The sequence below is a fragment of the Ambystoma mexicanum genome, unplaced genomic scaffold (assembly GCF_040938575.1).
Source record: "Ambystoma mexicanum isolate Mex_15411 unplaced genomic scaffold, UKY_AmexF1_1 Mex_scaf39, whole genome shotgun sequence".
In the NCBI taxonomy this organism is placed as follows: Eukaryota; Metazoa; Chordata; class Amphibia; order Caudata; family Ambystomatidae; genus Ambystoma; species Ambystoma mexicanum.
Window position 1 is genome coordinate 1286945 of NW_027182454.1, and position 20359 is coordinate 1307303.

The 20359-nt window shown below is 52.1% G+C and overlaps 1 protein-coding gene across 1 annotated transcript in view; it reads left to right on the forward strand.

Moving 5' to 3' along the window:
• The window catches only part of LOC138559120 (threonine-rich protein-like), a 195878-nt gene that overhangs the window by 47496 nt on the left and 128023 nt on the right, over nt 1-20359 (forward strand). The window contains exon 2 of the mRNA XM_069642687.1: nt 9836-9896. Coding sequence (XP_069498788.1) covers nt 9836-9896 — 61 coding nt within the window. The remainder of the gene's footprint in view (nt 1-9835; nt 9897-20359) is intronic.

Genomic DNA, 20359 nt, shown 5'->3' on the forward strand with positions numbered 1-20359 from the left:
GGGGGTGGTGGGAGACATGGGTGGGGGCCTGGTGGAGGCTGCCCCTGGTGACTGGGGGGTGGGGGTGGTGGGAGACATGGGTGGGGGCCTGGTGGAGGCTGCCCCTGGTGGCTGGGGGGTGGGAGTGCTGGGAGACATGGGTGGGGGCCTGGTGGAGGCTGCCCCTGCACTGCTGGGGGGTGGGGGTGGTGGGGAACATGAGTTGGACATGGGTGGGGGCCTGCTGGCAGGTGGGCCACAGTGCTTGGGGGTGGGGGTGGTGGGAGACATGGGTGGGGGCCTGGTGGAGGCTGCCCCTGCACTGCTGGAGGTGGGGGTGGTGGGGAACATGAGTTTGACATGGGTGGGGGCCTGCTGGCAGGTGGGCCACAGTGCTGGGGGGTGGAGGTGGTGGGAGACATGGGTGAGGGCCTGGTGGAGGCTGCCCCTGGTGACTGGGGGGGTGGGGGTGGTGGGAGACATGGGTGGGGGCCTGGTGGAGGCTGCCCCTGCACTGCTGGGGGGTGGGAGTGGTGGGAGACATGAGTTGGACATGGGTGGGGGCCTGCTGGCAGGTGCCCCACAGTGCTGGGGGGTGGGGGTGGTGGGAGACATGAGTTGGACATGGGTGGGGGCCTGCTGGCAGGTGCCCCACAGTGCTGGGGGGTGGGGGTGGTGGGTGACATGAGTTGGACATGGGTGGGGGCCTGCTGGCAGGTGCCCCACAGTGCTGGGGGTGGGGGTGGTGGGAGACATGAGTTGGACATGGGTGGGGGCCTGGTGGAGGCTGCCCCTGCACTGCTGGGGGGTGGGGGGGGTGGGAGACATGGGTGGGGGCCTGGTGGAGGCTGCCCCTGCACTGCTGGGGGGTGGGGGTGGTGGGGAACATGAGTTGGACATGGTTGGGGGCCTGCTGGCAGGTGGGCCACAGTGCTGGGGGGTGGGGGTGGTGGGAGACATGGGTGGGGGCCTGGTGGAGGCTGCCCCTGCACTGCTGGGGGGTGGGGGTGGTGGGGAACATGAGTTGGACATGGGTGTGGGCCTGCTGGCAGGTGCCCCACAGTGCTGGGGGGTGGGGGTGGTGGGAGACATGGGTGGGGGCCTGGTGGAGGCTGCCCCTGGTGACTGGGGGGGAGGGGGTGGTGGGTGACATGGGTGGGGCCTGGTGGAGGCTGCCCCTGGTGACTGGGGGGTGGGGGTGGTGGGAGACATGGGTGGGGGCCTGGTGGAGGCTGCCCCTGGTGACTGGGGGGGTGGGGGTGCTGAGAGACATGGGTGGGGGCCTGGTGGAGGCTGCCCCTGGTGACTGGGGGGGTGGGGGTGGTGGGAGACATGGGTGGGGGCCTGGTGGAGGCTGCCCCTGGTGACTGGGGGGGGTGAGGGTGGTGGGAGACATGGGTGGGGGCCTGGTGGAGGGTGCCCCTGGTGGCTGGGGGTGCAGGGGGACATGCGTTGGTGGGCAGTAGTGCTAGTTGACATGTGGGTTGGCTGGTGGGCATGGCCATGGTGGATGGGGTGCCTGCAGGACATGTGCTTGGTAGGCCCCTGTGGTGTGAGCCACCTGCAGGGGCCGTGGAGGGTGTAGAGGGTACACCTGGGAGGACCCACACGTGCAATTCACGTGTGCTGCTCCCCGCGCACCCCTTTAATACACGTACCCTGATGATATCGCGTGTGTAACTTCCCGCGCACCCCCGAAATACACGTACCCCGCTCAATCGCGTGTGTAACTTCCCGCGCACCCCCGAAATACACGTACCCCGCTCAATCGCGTGTGTAACTTCCCGCGCACCCCCGAAATACACGTACCCCGCTCAATCGCGTGTGTAACTTCCCGCGCACCCCCGAAATACACGTACCCCGCTCAATTGCGTGTGTAACTTCCCGCGCACCCCCGAAATACACGTACCTCGCTCAATCGCGTGTGTAACTTCCCGCGCACCCCCGAAATACACGTACCCTGCTCAATCGCATGTGTAACTTCCCGCGCACCCCCGAAATACACGTACCCCGCTCAATCGCGTATTTAACTTCCCGCGCACCCCCGAAATACACGTACCCCGCTCAATTGCAAATTTAACTTCCCGCGCACCCCCGAAATACACGTACCCCGCTCAATCGCGTGTGTAACTTCCCGCGCGCCACTTTTTTGATGCGCTGGGACTCTACCGCCTGCCTTCGTGTGGCGGACGTGTTTCAGCTTGTGCGTGTCTTTGGCTGTGCGTGGCTTTGCCCTATTCGATTCCATGAATACGTGTGGTTCGAGTGCGTGTGGGCGTTCCGTCTGCTTCCCTGCAGTACATCCCCAGTTACGCCCTTATTTTCGCGCGTTGTTCCCCATTCCGCGCGTTACGCCCCGTGTCCCGCCCACTTTCTGGTGTGTGCGCTGAGGTTGTGCGCTTTCACTGTGCGCGTCGCGCACGCCTTTCGCGATGTTGCAGTGACTTGTGCGCCATGCACGGGTTTGGCGCACATCCCGCGGTGAACACGCGCAGGGACTTCCATGAATCGCACGCGTGCGCCTGTTTTTTTCCGCTTGCGCATGCTTGCGCATGCTTGCGCGAAGATTTTCGGCGCACGTTTGTTCCATGAATCGGCCCCACAGAGTTGTGCCGGTGCATCCGACGTGCTCTGCTCACGGGTGCCGTTACTCCCGCCAAGAAAAACCTGGCGGGTGAAACGGCACCCACGAGCAGAGCAAGTAAATATGGCGTTCGGGGAACTACGGTACTGGCATGCTTACCGGTACCGTAGTTCCCGGACCGCTATGCTTGTAATGAGGCCCATTGAGCCTTATTACGAGTTTGGAGGTAGCCATGCCCTTAATAAGGGCATGGCTACCTCCAAACTCAGGTCCGGGTCCGTGGTCCCTGAATGGGGAAATACCGGGCCATTCCGACTTTGGAGGGCCCGGTATTTCCCCATTCAGGGAACCCGAACCCAGACCATCCCCATTCCCATTCCCATTTGAGCCCCCATAGGGCTCAATGGGAATGGGGAGCATGCTAACAACTGACCAGACGTCCAGAGCGGGTCCCGCGAGGGGACCTTATAATGAGGCAGTACAGGGTTAACGGTGCCGGCACCTTTACCAGTGCCGTTAACCCATTACCATCTCACTTGTAATGAGGCCCATTGCCCCAACTATAGCTGCACCGCGGAAAGGTGCCGGCACACCATTTGCAGTTGATGCAAATATATTAGTTTGAGCATTTACCATCGTATTCTGACGCGCTATTTGTTGTTGCATACCTTGCTGCTGAGGTTGCTGTCTGGGTGGCATTTGTTGTGCTCTCTCATTATAGCACTGTTCGTGTTGCACACTCCCACCCATTGGTAACCAATAGGGACTTCCTGGATGTGGGTGACCAAACTGTTGCTCGTTTCCCATGGGAGGTGTCCCTTGGTGATATGCCATCGGTCGCATCCGGCATTCTCTCGAAAAATGTCCCCACCTCCCACAATTCCAGCATGACCCTTGGGGTCCTCCCCTCATTCCTTGTCCTCCAAACCCTCTATTTCCCATCCCCCCAAATCCTCCTCTCTGTCCCCAGTACCCACCTCGTCCTCTTGCAGGTCTGCCCTGCCATTGGGGTTCTTCGTATTGCTCCTCTCTCGCCCATTGCTCTTGTCCGTTTGCAGACCAAGTTGCTGCCATCCTTGCTGGTGTATTTCCTGACCCCTCCTCTCCTTCCGCCTGCCTTTCAGTGGGTAGCGCTGAATTGATTGCCGAGACCTTCACTAATTTATTCTGAACTAACTTTGCTTCATCTGCCAACCTTCTCTATGCTATCTCCTTTTCTCTCTCTTTGATCCTCCTACAATGGTGTACTATTATGCTCTGAATCTCCGGCAACCCTTTGGCTTCTATCCCAGATAGTTTATCCAAGGCCTTCTGTACCTCCTTTAGGAGGCCTCGCTTAATTATAAAGTAAAAAAGGGCTGTGGATTGGTCCCACACCAGGCCCGTTTCTGATCTCCACATGTCCTGCACTCGAAGGATGAATTGCACAGCCTCTTCCTCCTCTCCCATAGTGCATTGCATTACTAAATGCAAGTCTGGGGTATCTGGGAAAGTTCTCCGCAATGCATCCCACACTTGCGCCCTCACATTGTTAAATGACGACCCATCATGGCGGTCACAGTTTATTGTTACTCCCGGGAAATCGGCCTTCACCCACACTCCATCTGCTTGATCGCCAACTGCAGACACTAATAACCTTTTTACATCCCCTATAGCCAAGGGTACTCCTGCCGTGTTCTTTTCGAATGCATGTATCCACTCCCCCCCCCATGTGAAAGTGGAGGGAGTAGTTTCAACAAGTTATTTTTGTCCATCTGTGCCCATGGTATGTAGTGGGGTCTCCCTGCTCCCTTATGTATCGGAGGCATCTGTAGTTTGGCATTACCTCCTTTTTTACTTACCGTTATCTTCTTTGCATTGCTCCTGCCTGGTCATCTGCTGCTTCTGCGCACACTATTCTTATTGGTTTGTCATTTTAAATGGAAGAAGAACTCTCCTGATTCCCACTCATGTTCTGGTCCCTTAGGCACATTCCCCTGTGGCGGCGGGGAGGGTTTAGACCCCCCTGCTACGCTGGGTGGAGGCGTCAAATCACTAGTTACACTGGGTGGTACCTCTCCTCCCCCGGGCAACATCTGTCCCCTATCACATAGTGCTCTTAGTCGTGTTATTTCCATTTGTCTTTCTAAATACCCAGTAAGCCGTGCTAGGTCTACAGGAGGGGCACTAGTGGGCCCGTATAGCCCTCTTGGGTCATAAGGTGGCGGGGCCGTGGCAGCTGGGATTGTCGGGGCACTCGGCACATGCACATACCTGGGATCACTGTATCCTGCAGCGGGCCTCGGTAATAATGGGTAAAGCCTGGTGAGATCATTTTCTCCTGTTTGTACTGTACACTCCTCCGCAGTTACTCCCTCCTCTCCCGTCGGAGCTGTAGGGCCTTCCGAGGACACTTTCTTATTTGCATCACTGCTCAGGGATGTCTCTTCAAACATCCTCCATAAATCTAGTATTTCACATCTGTTTTGCAGTTGCTTACCTCAGTACTTTGCTAACAAATGGGTTGCTACAAGATCTAACACTCTTTTTCTCAAAGGACCCTCCTTCTGGCCATATTTGGGACGAGCCCTCTCCTTTTATCTCTGTAAGCCATTGGTCATGGTATTTCTGTATTTTTTCACTGTACAAGGGGAGATGTTAACAAATACGTGCTAACGGTGTACTCCCTCCCATGACGTCTTGTCCCAATTTTCTGTGTTTTTCACTCTTATACTTGGTGTATTACACAATGCAACCAAAAAACCCTTTCCAGTACTCTTTTCAATACCTTTTAACCAGCACCAAGTTAAATGTCAATAACCTTTTTTACTTTCACCTTATTTCAGGAACCACAAAACACACTTTTCATCAATGCTTATTTCATAAATAACATAAACACACTCATGCTTTGTCGACAGACCAACACAATTCACTTCAACAACATTGAACATGTAACATGTACTACCCTCTGGTGTGAATCGCCCCTTTATTTTGTTCTAGACTTTTATTTCTTATTCTTATTTTCTCATGCACTCCCCACCTCTGAGCCCCCTTAGGCTGCCTCCTTGAAGAATTCTGCTCACACGGAAAAAGAATATTCTAAATTACTAATCCGAGCCTACTAAATATATGAGACTCCTACGTTTTTTTCTTTATCTCCACTTATATCCTGCACTGGTGGAGACAATGCTACGCTGTGCCGCCTTCTACACCCCTTCGGAGATAGGATTCATATTCCTTTTTATCTCTTCGTCCACAATAACCTAATTGCCATATACGGGATAGATAAGAAAAGCCTAACAGTTTCACTCACACAGTCCCTGATGCCCAAATTTCAATTTCCCCTATTCTCTCGCCTTTATTTTTGCATCAACTATTTCGCAATGTTGCCCCTCACTTGAGAATCTCGCAACCAGTACCCACGTGTCCGGGGTGGTCCAAGAACCTCCGATCACGGTCTATCCACAATCGGGGCCGCACCCCAACCAAGCTGTGACCCGCCTCGGCGAGCAGTTGGGTATTTGGTATGATGCAGACTGTAGAGCAGCAAAACTAGCTTTAATTCTACAAGCTAAACTTTAACGTGCTGTGGGTAGGTCGATTATCTAAGAGACCAGGAAAGCATACCATTTGCTGCTGAAAGAGAACAAACAAGCATGGACTGAAGATATTTGGAGCCAACTGCTGATAGCAATTGGCAGGGGGCATTCACAGGTTTCTGGGGAATCATGGGATTATGCTGCAAGAAAACCAGTAGTAATCAGCAGGGCTGTGTTCCTGAATCTGTGTGGGTCAATATTTTTTTTTAAAATTATGCAAGCAGAATGGATTGTTTTCCTGGGATAGACACGGCCCCCTGACCCGCACTCCAATGCGTGATTGACCTCACTGATGCATCCTTTGTCATCCTTGGGGGAGGTTAATAGAGCTCTACAGAAGCAGAAACTAAGCAAGGCCCGGATAGGGTCCCTATTCATTTTTACGTGTCAGAACCTGGCATATGGGTTCCATATTTCACTAGGCTGTTTAACTCTGTTGTACAAACTAATTTTTTTCTGTCTCTTGGACGCAGGCAGAGATTGTGCAGATTTTTTAAAAAGGGCTCGAGGGATCAACCAGGATCCCATATCTCTGCTCGACTAATATATGCTTAAGTAGTTTTGAGCCACCTGGAAGTCTGGATTAGTGATAATAATCATATTGGTCATCGTCGGGCAGGTTTCTGCAGTGCCCTACGCACTGTGGATCAAAGCTTCAGGTTGCGCTTAATATGTGAAAAGTAGGCCGTATTGAGGAACATGAATGTATATGCCATCTTTGTAGTCCTTCGTACGGCTTTTGATAGTGCATCAAACTGTGGGAAGTTTTACGTAGTTTAGACATCCCATCGCATTTGTTCGCAGCCATTCAAATTCTTTATACAGGCAACACGGCTGTGCTGCGCTGGGGCACTGATGGGAGCACAACGCATCCCACTTTTGCATTTTCCTCAATGGGATTATTGCTGATTGGGTGTCTGCGTGTACTGATGCACCAAAAGTGGCTGGTGATAACATCCTAGTCTTAATGTTTCCAGATGATGCGGTCCTTCTTTCTTACACTGATGGGCGCCAGGAAACAATTGGAGATCTTCGAGGATTTCTGTGGCAGAAATCGCCTTGCCATCAATGCCGCAAAAACTAGGAGCATGGTCTTCAGTGGGAGGAGTTGTGGGGAGGGGGCGAAGAAACAGAAACCCCTAGGGTTAGAACTGGAATAGGGTTGCATATACCGGGTCAACCACTATGATTATCTAGGCTTGAAGGTGTCGTCGTCCTGCCGTTGGGATCGGCACATGGCCAAGGAGCGGGTCTCATTGGCTAGATACATTCATAACCTCTCAATGTTCTCGTGCTACTTTGGCATGGGTGTTGTCTGGGTATCTTTGGAAGCCTACAAAGCCCATGCAAGGCAGGCAGCTATCTACGGAGCGGAGCTTTGGGGGCATACAAACTGCTCACTACTAACCACAATTGAAATAAATATCCGAAAAAACTGCTAGGTCTCCCTTTGACTACGCCGAATATACCGGTTGGAAACGGGGATGCAAAGTATGGAATCTACATGCCGACTGGCCAATTTATTAATGGATTTGCTTGTGGTCAAATGAACTTTTAGTTAGTATAGGGAGGCTGTGAAAGACGTTATAGTGCAGGCTGGGGGTGCGGCACTGCCGTGGTTCGTACATATCAAGGAAGAAATGAGAGTACTGGGCTTGAGTGAGCCATTGGTGCATTCCCTCAGCTATGACTGGTGCAGTCCAGAGAGGGGAAATCGGCAGTGTTGATGAATTTTGGAAGGTTCAACTGCCTTGCTGCGCTACTGTAATATGAAGCAGAATATGGGTTATGAGGGCCTTGCTGCGCTACTGGCATATGAAGCAGAATATGGGTTATGAGGTGTATCTGGTGTTGGGGAAAATTCTCATTTCTGTGCTAGTTCCCTTCAACCTTAGAGACCCCCACCTCTTTTGCTGGACTTTAGGACTTTTTAATTGGCAGCACAGGGTGGAGGTGTAGTGGGCATCTACACAAGGGCCGTGTAGTGGGCATCTGCACAAGGTGGGGGTATAATGGGCATCTACACAAGGGCTGTGTAGTGGGCATCTGCATGGGGTGGGGGTGTAATGGGCCTCTACACAAGGGCTGTGTAGTGGGCATCTACACAAGGGCCGTGTAGTGGGCATCTGCACAAGGTGGAGGTGTAATGGGCATCTACACAAGGGCCATGTAGTGGGCATCTGCACGGGCTGGGGGTGTAATGGGCATTTGCAGAGGGACGGGATGTAATGTGCATCTATACAAGGGCCGTGTAGTGGGCATCAGCACGGGCTGGGGGTGCAATGGGCATCTACACAAGGGCCATGTAGTGGGCATCTGCACAGGGTTGGGGTGTAATGGGCATCTGCAGGGGGTGGGGTTGCAATGGGCATCTGCACGGGGTGGGCTGTAAAGGGCATCTGCACGGGTTGGGAGTGTAGTGTAGTTGGAGCCAAAAGTGGCCCCGGAAATGTGTTTCCAAGTGGCCTCATGTTAACATATATTGGAAGATTTGTAACGAATTCTTGACTTCATCCCACTCAAAAGTGGCCCATGGTACAGAGGTCCACTGGGAAATCGCAGGAGATCCCCGTAGGCCACTCCAGCACTGGTGCTGTGAGATGGGCATTCACACAGGGGGATATGCTGTGGGCATCTGTACAGTACAGGGGTCTGTGATGTGGGTGTCTGCAAGGGGGGGATATGCAGTGGGCAGCTCTACATGGGGCTGTGCAGTGTGCATCTGTACGAGGGGCTGAGATATGGGCATTTGCAGCACCCACCTGTGAGGTCCCCGGGAGGGCTGAATGGTGCCTGTGCCCGGCCAGGCTACTGCCCCGGCCTCTCCTGCCCCCGATCCTTTTTCTATGATAACTTTTTTGCACCTGGTGCTCCCCATCACCCGCGCCTGCCTTGGGAATACAACCTCTGTGGCTCACTCTTGGCAGCCACCAGGGTCGGACTGGGGCATAAAATTGTCTCGGGCACCAATGAAAAAGTGGCCAATGGTTGTAAATGCCTTGCACAATTTGCATTACGTTTTTGATAAAATGAAATACAAATTGTGCAATTTTAAAGGATATTTATTCAGCAACAATGGTCAAAACTACTAGTTGCATAGTGAAGTAACTCTCCAAAGTGGCCAACATTGGCCAAAGAAACTGCACAAACTAGCATGATACGTTTTTGCAACTTTATTGAATCCAAATGTAAACAACCCGTTTCATTTGTATAGCAGGGATTTATTGACATTGGGTAGGAGTTACTTAACCGTGGAGTGGAGTTTGGGAGTGGCGCTCATGCCGCGCGTGGAGGGCACATTGTAGTTTTTCACCCTGGGCACCAAATGGACTAGAAACTACCCCGGGTGGATGGTCTCCTTTTTGTCACCCTGGGACCTCAAATGCTACGTTTTTAAATGTGAAATATGTCTTTTAGGGAATAATTAAGGAATCATTTGCTTTAGTTGAGTGGCCGGCAACTATTCACTACTTTTTTGGTGAGAAAGTGATCTTCTTTTTTGGCCAAGTGTAAAGTTGCCTCTCCTTGTTCTTCATAAACCTCTAGTTAATCCTGTCTTGTGTATGTGATGGAGGGTGCATTAGTGGCCGGGGAGAGGAGAATGGCAGCTCCTCTTTGGACGTTTCGATTATATATCGTTATATGATGTCTTGTGTTTGTAGTATTTAATTAACAACATGTCTTTCATTTCTAGATCTAAACACATTATTGTGCCATCCTACTCTGCAAAACGTCAGCAGCACAGGCACCGAAAGGTAAATAACTGCTGTAGTTTGTTTCTCTGCAGAGGTTGCTATGCTTCTGAGATAACTTGTCTCCCATCCTTCGTTCCTGGACCCTTCATAACCTGGGCACTTGTCCATAGATATACCAACACCATTGCTCTTTCCATTCGCTACCCTTACCTCCCCTTATTCTGGAAAAAAGGCAGATAGAGACATTTGTTCCTTTGTTGGCATGTTTGTCATCACTGCAAAACCAAACTTTATACAATTGTTCTCCAGGTGCGGCGACCAGCTGACTGCTCCATCTCAAAATGTTTTCCCCTATTTTCCAACCAAGTCCACTCTCTGCCAAAGCTCCCCCACCCTCTATTGTTTGCACCCCACCTGCCCTTGCAGGTGATCCTGGGCTGGAGGAGTGCCGGTCTTGGCGGGGGAAGCCGAGTCCTCTTAGATACCTGCAGCACCCTTGCGGCTGATCGTGAGAGGAGTGAAAACACCTCCCGCTTTGCCACGGCTCGTTTGTAGTACCTACAGTGTCACTTGTCACTAAAACACTGCCCCACCGCTCTGCGACTGCAATGGTGAAGCCTTTCTGCTTCCTTTGCTGTAGCGTTCCCTATATAGGGTGGGTGGGTGGTAGGAAAAACAGCCCCCGGTTCTCATTCCACCAGCGTCGACGCAGAGAAAGATGATGCTGCCTGCTGTCTGAGCCCCCTTATATTTCCTAGCTCGCCCCTTCCCTTTGTTGCCCTTTCGAAGACTTTTGCTCCTGTTTGGCGGGCATCCCGCCCCCTTTCTTCTTTGCGGGCTGCAGTCCTGGTTTTGCAGGCTTTCTCCCACCCCTCCCCCTTATCCAGGGGAAAGGAAGGAGGATGCTGCCAGGTTATCACAACATACTCAACACTACATGTTTGTCATCACTGCAAAACCAAACCTTGTAAAATTGTTCTCCAGGTGCGGCGACCAGCCGACTGCTCCATCTCAACATTGCTTCCCCTATTTTCCAACAAAGACTACTCTAGGCCAAAGCACCTCCACCCCCAACTGTTATTGTCTGCACCCCACCTGCCCTTGCAGGTGTCCTGGGCTTGAGTAGTGCCGTTCTTGCCGGGGGAAGCCGCGCCCTCTTAGATACGTCAAGTGCCCTTACCGCTAGGTCTCAGAGGAGCGCTGATCATGAGGAGCGAAAACACCTCCCGCTTTCCCACACCTCGTTTGTAGTACCTACAGTGTCGCTGGTCACTAAAACACTGCCACGCCACTGATGGGTCCACGCCCATCTGTGGCTCCCCCCATTCTTGGCTCATAGCTCCAGCAGCTTTGTGAACAAGTTCCAGAAAAACAAATCTATGCCCGCCATAGACAGATGCACTCCATCCTTCTCATAATACTCTGGAGACTTCAGGTTGATTAAAACGTGCCTGACCTGGATGAAACCTCTGCTCCTGCAGAACTTGGCCATTGCCCCGTTCAACTTCCTTCTCGATTTTCCCACAGCTGAATGACATTCAGCTCCTCTCCACTTTTCCCTCCGTATAACCTCAGACCAAATGATCTCAGTGTCTCCCAACTGGGAAGCCAATTTCTGAAGTGTCCATCATTTCCCCCATTAGCGCCCCTCTGCCCAGGCTTGTGAGGTCATTTCCACCCAGATGAATTGGTAGCACGCCGGGCCTTGGATGTTCACTCAACAGCCTTTGCACATGCCCTCCCAGCTGCCCCTATCTCATCCCTGGCACCACATGCCACCAGATCCGAAACTCACTTGCCGTCATCCTCTCCCTCTCCGGGGTCCATTTATCCATGATCCTTGTCACAAAGGAATGACCCACCACCCACACGGACCGCTTCCCCCTTAGAGCTGCTGTTTTTTTGAGAGGAGATGAGAACGTGTCATATTAACATCACATGTTGTCCAGTCTGATATATCTATTGAAACAGCTAGACTTCCATCCCCCCATTTCCATAATTGCTTCTGGACTGATGCCCAGCCCTGCTGCTGATGTGGCTGCCCCAATTCTGATCGAGTGGGTCCTGTAATCACGCTCTTAAACTGGCACCTGCTCAGGGCCGTCCCGTCCCTGTGCAGCAGGAGAGGCACAACTGCTCCTGGCGCAGGTCTTCTTTTAGGTATGCGGCTAGGCCAGCTACTGGGCATCATGGGCTTTCTTTAATGCAGTAGAGTGTGATTGTTCTCCCCTTCCCTTTTTGGTCCGTCTTAGACCTTTTTATGTGTATCTGAGCCCGATCCCCTGCCATCATGCCATCTTCCATCCTGAAACTTGTACCCCGGCCCTCCTTATTCTCTGAGACCAACTCGCTGACTCTGAACGCCCCAAAGAAGGCTAAGGTGAATGCTTCCGTGAACAGTACCACTTCCCCTTCGCTACGGCATGTCTTTGCCAGTATTCCTATCAACCTGTGGAGCTTCAACATGTCTATGGGGCACCTGGGATTGACTTTCTACTCCATGCGTTTAGCCCAACCCTACATAGCCATCGCGACATAGTGTTCCTTAGTGGGGTCAGCCTTCCCTCCCAGTTTGTTGTAGTGGGCTATTGCTTCCAGGTGGTAAGCTACCCAGGCTCTGGTTTTCTGAGTCTGCCAACCCAACCCGATAAAGGCGCACACTGGAGATCCGCCCTGGTGCTCCACCAGGAAACCTTCCCTGAAAGTCAGGAATCGCTCCCAACACGCCTTGTATCACCTCCCTGTGCCTGTCGCCAATGCCGTGCTGATCAGTGTGCTCACATTTCCCAATCATGCCCCACCATTGGCCCTTGAATGGGGTCATCCTCTCATTTGCCTCTGGTCTGCTCTCCCGAAACCTTCCCAACTGTAAACGAGAGAGAGAGTCAGCTGCTACGTTCCTTACCCCGGGTATGTGTCTCGCTCTCACTTCCGAGTTTAAAGTGTGCAAGCTTGTTGCAAGCTCCCTGACTAACCTCAAAACCCTCAAGTTGCTAGATGTCCTTTGATTCATGATCTGAACCACTGCTAGGTTATCTGAATACAGAATCACACTTTCATTGGCCAGTGATGTCTCCCATAGCCGAATTGCCACCACGATGGGAAACAACTCTAGCAGTGTGTTGTCTCAGGTTACACCCTCTTCATGCCATGATGCCGGCCATGTGTGTGCACACCATTTCTTCCCCAGGATCGCTCCAAACCCGTGAGGGCCTGATGCGTCCGTAAAAAGCCTCATGCTTTCACTAGTTGCCGGCTGTTCTCTCCAGAGTAGCACCCCATTAGACCTATCCAGGAAACTGTCCCACATCTTCAGATCCTCCTATACTTCTGCCCCCAGACAGACGTGTTGGGATGCATGTTGCAGCCCCACTGTCTTCCATTCAAAGCTCCTGGCCAACACCCTGCCTGCTGGGATCACCCTACCAGCGAAATTTTGTTTTTCTGCAATGACTGTAGCTCCCTCAATGTCGCCTTGTTCCTGCCCGCTCAATCCCTTGATATTGTCATGATGCCTACCCCCGGGCATCAGGACCAAGGCCATCAGCTCCGGGAGCAGGCGTCCAGACATTTATTTAAACCTCAGCAGCCCCGGCTAGGGACTGTCTGGGTTCAGTCCTGGCACCTTAGGTGCCAGGCTCATCATAGAAATCAGTCCTGGCGCCATAGGCGCCAGGCTCATAGACTTTACTTACCTGATGCAGACCATGCTGCAAACCCCCCCCAAGCCTACATGAGGCCTGGATGGGACTATTTTGTTACAGGGACTATTTTTTACTCGGGCGTGGCTCTAGGGAACTTCTTACCTGGAACTACTTTGGAGGCTATTTAAACCACGCCCGAACAGCAGCACACGCTTCGCGTTATTCTGCATCCAGCAGCGTGACGCTCACCGTGCCTGCAGCCTGCATCCAGTCTTCTGCCACGCCCGCCTCGAATCCGGAGCTCCTAGAATAAAGAGGAAGAAAAGGACAAGGTTAGAAACAAACTTTATTTGATTCCGTACCGGATTCCGGACCCAGCACATCTCCGAGCCTGGAAAGGACATTATTCCAGCACGCGCCGCGTCGCCAGCAGCAGCGCTGCGTTATAACACCAGTCCACAGCATCTTTTGACTCGGCGCTGCCTCCATCATTTTCTTCGTTGAAACCCAGCACCTGGAAGGAACAACAAAAGAAAACACAAGGTGAGCCGTGAGAACCGACAAAGACAATCTCTTTTGCCACATAGGCTTACCTGATTTATCACAGGAGGCATTACTCTTTAATTCGCCGCATCTTCTTATGCCGCACCTATAAAGGGAGAGAAAACAACAAGTTAAATTCATGCAACTTTTACCGGACAGTGTTTGATAACACAGACTTTTACCTGAACTCCATTGGCTGCCTCCAGGCAATATTCTCTTGGAGCCAGCTGCAATCTAACGAGGGAATGGAACAAGAGTGAACATCGGACATATTGAACTCTTTGAACTTTATAAACATTGGAGCCAATATTCTTCCGGAACTCCTACAGTACCTTCAAACCAGTGAAGTAACTGGTATCTACGCGCCCATGCATGTCATGCAGGATGGAGAGCTCATCATTTAAAAACATAAGGTGAGGTTACTAAAAGGTTACTAAAAGGGATATCGGAGGTGATCAGTGGGAGAACGAGAACAGTTGGTGAGGGGGCCATCACTAAAGTCCACGGGTGGCTAAATCCCTTTCTCCACTTGCAGGAGAATACTTCTACGGATCCAGCAGACAAGATTAGGCGGGCCAGTCCAGACTGTCATCTCTGCACTACGCATCACGTTGGTGGAGACCGCAGCTGTCCGGGTCCGATCGACGCCCCTGTGGGAACCAGGTGAGCCTAACAGATATTGTCCCTTAAGTTCTCCACTTTATCTCTTGGTTGCCTCATCTTCCCCTCCTCTGAATCAATCTCAATTCCCAAGAATGTTAGCCTAGAGAGTGGGCAAACTATCTTTCCTTCTGCTAGGGGAACCCACAGTTCATGTGTCAATGCCTTAAACCTGTCCATTAAAGTGCCACATTTCGCTGTCCCTTTCCTGCCGATTAACAGAAAGTCATCAAATAATGCATCACTTCCCCTCTCCTTTAGTGCGTATTCCAAAAACGTGCTACATTTCTCGAAGGATGCACAGGAAATTGAGCAACCCATGGGCAGGCATTTGTCGTAATAATACTGCCCATTGACCTTGAAGCCAAGCAAGTTATTGCGTCCTCTGTTGATTGGTAATAGCCTGAAGGCAAATTCAATGTCTGCTTTCCCCATTAGGGCCCATTTTCACATGGCCTTTACCTGCTCCACTGCATCCTCAAAGGAGGTGTATATTGACCCTACAGCTTTCCTCTGCAATGCCATCGTTCACTGATTGTCCCTCTGGAAGGAGAGGTGCTGGATGAGTTGAAACTGGCCTCTCTCTTTCTTGGGCAACAATCCCAAGGGTGATACCTTAATGTTTTCAAAGGGGGAGGTGGCAAAAGGACCGGTCACCCTTCCTAAACTAACTTCCGTTGCTATTTCTTGTTTCACAACCTCTGGCAATTTTAGCGCTGACTTCAGTTTATCCGCCTCCCTGTTGCCTACTGGACCAGTGTAAGGGACTACACACCCCCTCCTCCCCCTGAAATCCCTCCCACATTAGTTGTGCATCTGCACTGTTATGGTGAGAGTTTAGAATGGCATCATTTTGGCAAGGTGTATGGGTGTAGGCAGTGAGGTGGCAATTTCGCTTTGTATTCTCCTTTGGCTTTGTGCTAGTGCTCTTCCTCCCCCCACCCCCATCACATGATGTCGTGCTATGACTCCCCGAACATTTGGTGCATGCATGTTTGAATTTACAGATTTTGCCGAAAGGCCAATAGCTTTGCTCAAACATCCAGCATGTCGCTTTCTCCCCATGCTGATAGCTGGATCAATTATTCCAGGAAGAGCGCCCGCGAAAGGATCCCCTCCTCCTGTCCCCATATGTCCATTTCTCTTTCTTATAGTAAGGCTTCTCAACCTGCGCCCTTTCCCCACTTATTTTGCTGCTACCATCTTTTCAATGAAGCCTGTAACATCCACTTCCTCCCATGACATGGCCGGCCACATCTACATCTTTAAACTAAAAACCCTGTCATATTTTAACCATGCATCCCCCCATAAGTTAAGTAAGCGTTATGAATGTATTGCTCATAAATCCATAACGCCCCCGCATCCTCTGGGAATTTTTCTACTATAATGGATGCCAGCATTCTGAAACCTGCTAACCAATTGTGAATGGTCTCCTCCTTCTTCACTCTCTCCCTATCTTTCTTCTCCCTTTCCTTCTCTGAAACTTGGCACATGTCAAGACCTGTTTGTTCCAAATCAAGCAAGGTGAAAATACCAATAAATTCCTTTTACCATATCCTTTCCTTGAACAGTGTTGGGTTGTGCCATACTAACGCGTTCACTGGTGCGAACCGTGGCATCCCTCTGCCATAATTCGTATAATTCTCTGACACCTCCCCTTACCCCTGACCGCTGGATGCCTGCTGTAGCTGCGTGACTACCCATTGCGGCAGTACACCGGGCACGCTACCCGCTTGCCCCGATGTGCCATCCCCAAAAGCCCCTTCTGGGCCATTAACCACCCCTCTCTGAGCATCCCCCCAGCGATCCTCCCTACTTGGTTAAAAGTATTAATATTCTCACACAGCATTTGCCCATTAACCCCTTTGCCCCATGCTTGTAAGCACTGCATCACTATACCTTTCACTTGCTCCAAGGATGCAGGTCCCGTGATGGCCGAATGCGTGCTGGGTCCACGGCTGCTCGCCCTTGGAACCACTATGGGAGGAGCTGCCGGGGTGGCAACAGGCCCCTGCTTTTCCCCTCTGCCTCTATCTCCCACAGTTCTTTTCACTGTTTCCCCTTCTTTTCTTGACGGCTTCCGTTTGCTGCCTGATTGCCTTTGCTTTTGCCATCAGTGTCCTCCTCCTCTTGGCCCCTGGCTCCTCTTGTCCCATTGCAATCAGCTCCTGCATAGCTTGCTCCACAGTAAAAGCAGGAAACAACAATGGAGACTGGGACCTGTCCCTCGAAGGTCCTGCTACTCCACCCTCCAGCTCTGTTGCAACCTTCTGTAAGCAGTTGGCCCCGTGCCTGCCAGCTGCCATCCTCGCCATCTGCAGAAACTGTTTGAGATCTTTTTGCGCACGGTTCCCTCCTGGAGTGCCATCCCCTTGCATCTTCATCTTCCACTCCTTGCTGCGGCCTTATGTGAACTATGTTTATGTTCATCTGTTTCAATGAGCTGCCTTAGTGCCACGCAAATGCCGTGCCGTGGCAAACCACAGACAGCCGCCGGCTCCCAAGCTTCACTGCCTCCAGTGCTCAATGAGGTCCCTCTAGCACCGGGTTCCACTTGGTGACACTTCTCCCTCACAATGTCAGAAGCGGGAGGTGGAGCGTGCGGCCCTCTGGGTCATCTTCGACTCCACACTCTCCTTCTCTCCAAGCTTACCCTGCTTATCTACTCAACTGGCTGTAAGGGCTGCAAAATAGAGCAGCCAGACGGGCTAAGGGGATTCCTATGGAACGCCTATTTCAGCAGCTCAACAAAGCCCCCATTGGTTTCCGGTCGGGGCCCGGATTAAATTTAAACCATTATTCATTGAGCAAAAAAATCACTCTGTATTATCCAGATCGCTCCAGAAAACAAGGCCAAGCTGGAGCATACACATCTGGCACCTCCTTCTACATTCCACACAGTCAGATGTCCTATCGGTACCAACAGCGTGGGTTTCGCCGTGGTAAATCACTAGGCAGGACTGCAGCCTCCAGCGGCGCGTAGCAGCCACTGCCACCAAATGACATGCCCATTCATGTTTCCTCCCATGTGTCCCCAGTTGCGGGGGTCGCGTAACACTTCGCCCAGCAATGGGAGGAAATAATGTCGTACCGCTGGGTCTTAAATACAGTGGCCAAAAGATACTCTGAGTGCCTCGCCACCATCCACCTCGCGTAGGACGCCTGTTCTCCGCACATCTCAACATCCTCAAGGAGGAGAATGGAATCCTGTTACAGAAAGGAGCCCTCTAGTGGTGGTTTTGCAAAGCTCTGGTTCAATCGCTACAGTGGTGGAACAGAGACAACCTGCTAAAGGGACAACCTTTCTACACACCTGCCATCAAGGCCACTCTGACGACAGACACATTCATGACTGGGTGGGGAGCTCACTTCCTGCATCCCACTGCTACTAGCCTGTGGACACAGGCACAAACCAGCAAATACATCAACCTTCTGGAACTACTAGCGATTCTCAATGTACTTCAAGACTCAGCTAGCGCACAAAACAGTCCCAGTCCTTATGGACAGTACCACATCCATGTTTTATGTAAACCAATAGGGGGAGGCGAGGGGGGTACACACTTTCCAGGGCTGTCCAAACTAGCCCAGAACATTTGGCGGTGGGCACATGTTCCTAGTGGCACAGCATGTTTCATGGGAACTTGATTATCTAGCAGACGTACTAAGCAAATGTACAATGCTACCCTTGGAGAACGAATGGCAACCAGACAGAGACTTGCTAAACCATGCCTTCTCAAACTGGGCGTTCCGGGAGCTGGACCTTTTTGCAACACAGGAAAACTTGTAATGCCAAGACTACGCATCCAGGTTTCCCCTGAAAGGATCCAAGGTAAACGCACTTCTCCAGCATGGGTTCTGGCATGGAGTCACATGCTCATGAATATTCCCTGTTGTCAGGCTGGGAATCCTCGGTAAAAGAAAAAATAGTTTCATAGGAGAAAGACAGTTTATAAACGAATCCCTGAGCTCTGGGTCATAAAGCCCTCCAGCCAATAACTGGCCTCTCCCTAAGTCCCTCCTCTGGCAGCCATCTTCAGATTTTTACCGCTCGTTCGTGTTGAGAGTCGTCACGTTTCGCTCTTCAAGCTTTCTGCCTTTTTTTCCTTTTTTGGTAGGGAAATTCTGTTTTCGGTTCAATCAAGCCCGTCTGCTCCATCGTTTATCCTTCTGATTAACGGGGATCCATTTTTCGGCATCTTTTATCGCCCCTCAAGGGCAGAAATCATTGAGTGTTTTTTCTTGGAAGCTTCAAGAAGTCTTTAGGGCTACACCGTGCCGGATCATTTCAGAGAAGTACAGAGCTTCCCTCTTCAAGCTGTGCACCAGCTGCGGTTTACGGAATGTCTTCACGGTCGACAAGCATTCCCAGTGCCTGTATTGTCTACACCCGAAGCTCAAGGAACAAGATTGTGAGATCTGCCATGGCTTCTCCAAGCGCACGATGAAGGATTGACACGTCCGGCTGGCGACGTGGCTCAAAGCCAGGGCCTCTGCCCCGGGTGGCTCCGGATCCAGCCTGCCAGACAAGGCCAAGCACAGCGAGTCCGCTTTCACTGGGGTCGCTGCGCAAGCGGGTCCTGTGACCGTCAGGGCACATTCATTGTCTCCCTCTGCCTCGATCTCCAGCCACTGCTTCAGCTCTTTGTCCAAGAGAAAGTCAGCTACCCCAGGGAAGCTGCGGGAGAAAACGGAGAAGGCCCAGCAGGACAAGGTATCAGACTTACCCGGGAAGGCCCAGGGGATCCAGGCCAAAACGTCCTCTTTCACAGAGATGGCTGTTGCCTCCCTCTCGAATGCGAAAGGGGGTGACCCGGTCCAGGGTGCCCGGTGGCGGCCAGAGTGGCTCTTCCTCCCAGGCGGGAGGCTTTGCCTAAGCTAGAGATGCCAGACCTTAGAGCGACCCCTCAGGACCCGAAGAAGTGGGGTGGAGAAGAACTCCAGGGCATGGACATTTCTTTGTCCAAGGAGGAGATAGTTTCCATCCACACCATCCCGGAGAAGGGTGGTGAGGAGACTGATGAGAACGTCGAGGGGATGCCCGCCGGAGGCGACGACTATGGCAACGGGGATGATGACATGGGTGCTGGGCCCAGTGACCCTGTTCCCTGGGTACCTCCTAGAGACCTGTTGCAGGATATTCTCTCGACCCTCCACACGCTGGTGTTGGAGACTCAGAAGAGGATGCCGACGGCACCACCAGCGGCACCACCAATGGTGGTGACCCCATTGAGTCTGAGACAACCAAAGATGAAGAAAAGGAGGAGACACCCTATGCCTCCATTTCAACCGTCGCTGCCCTCCCCTGCTAGGGGGACAGACACAGCGATGACAGACACTGACTACGGCGGGATGTCCCCGCCACTGAGGGCTTCTCCGCCAGACGAATTGGGATCCTTCCACTCCATGATCGCCCATGCATCGGGGCTCTTCCAGGTCACTCTGGAAGAGATGGATGGCTCCCTGTACCAGCGCCGGGAGGCGAAAAGGAAGTCCATTCTGTTGGTACCGCTCCTGGATGACATCTGGGATGAGGGGCTGGCACTGCTGTGGAACCCTGCCTCAGCCCCAGTGAAGATTGAGTGACTTGTAAAGAAATAGTGGGTGCCGGAGTCTGCACCCAAGTGTCTGTGGTCTTAACCATCGCCAGACTTGGTGGTCTTGACGGCTGCCGGGAAG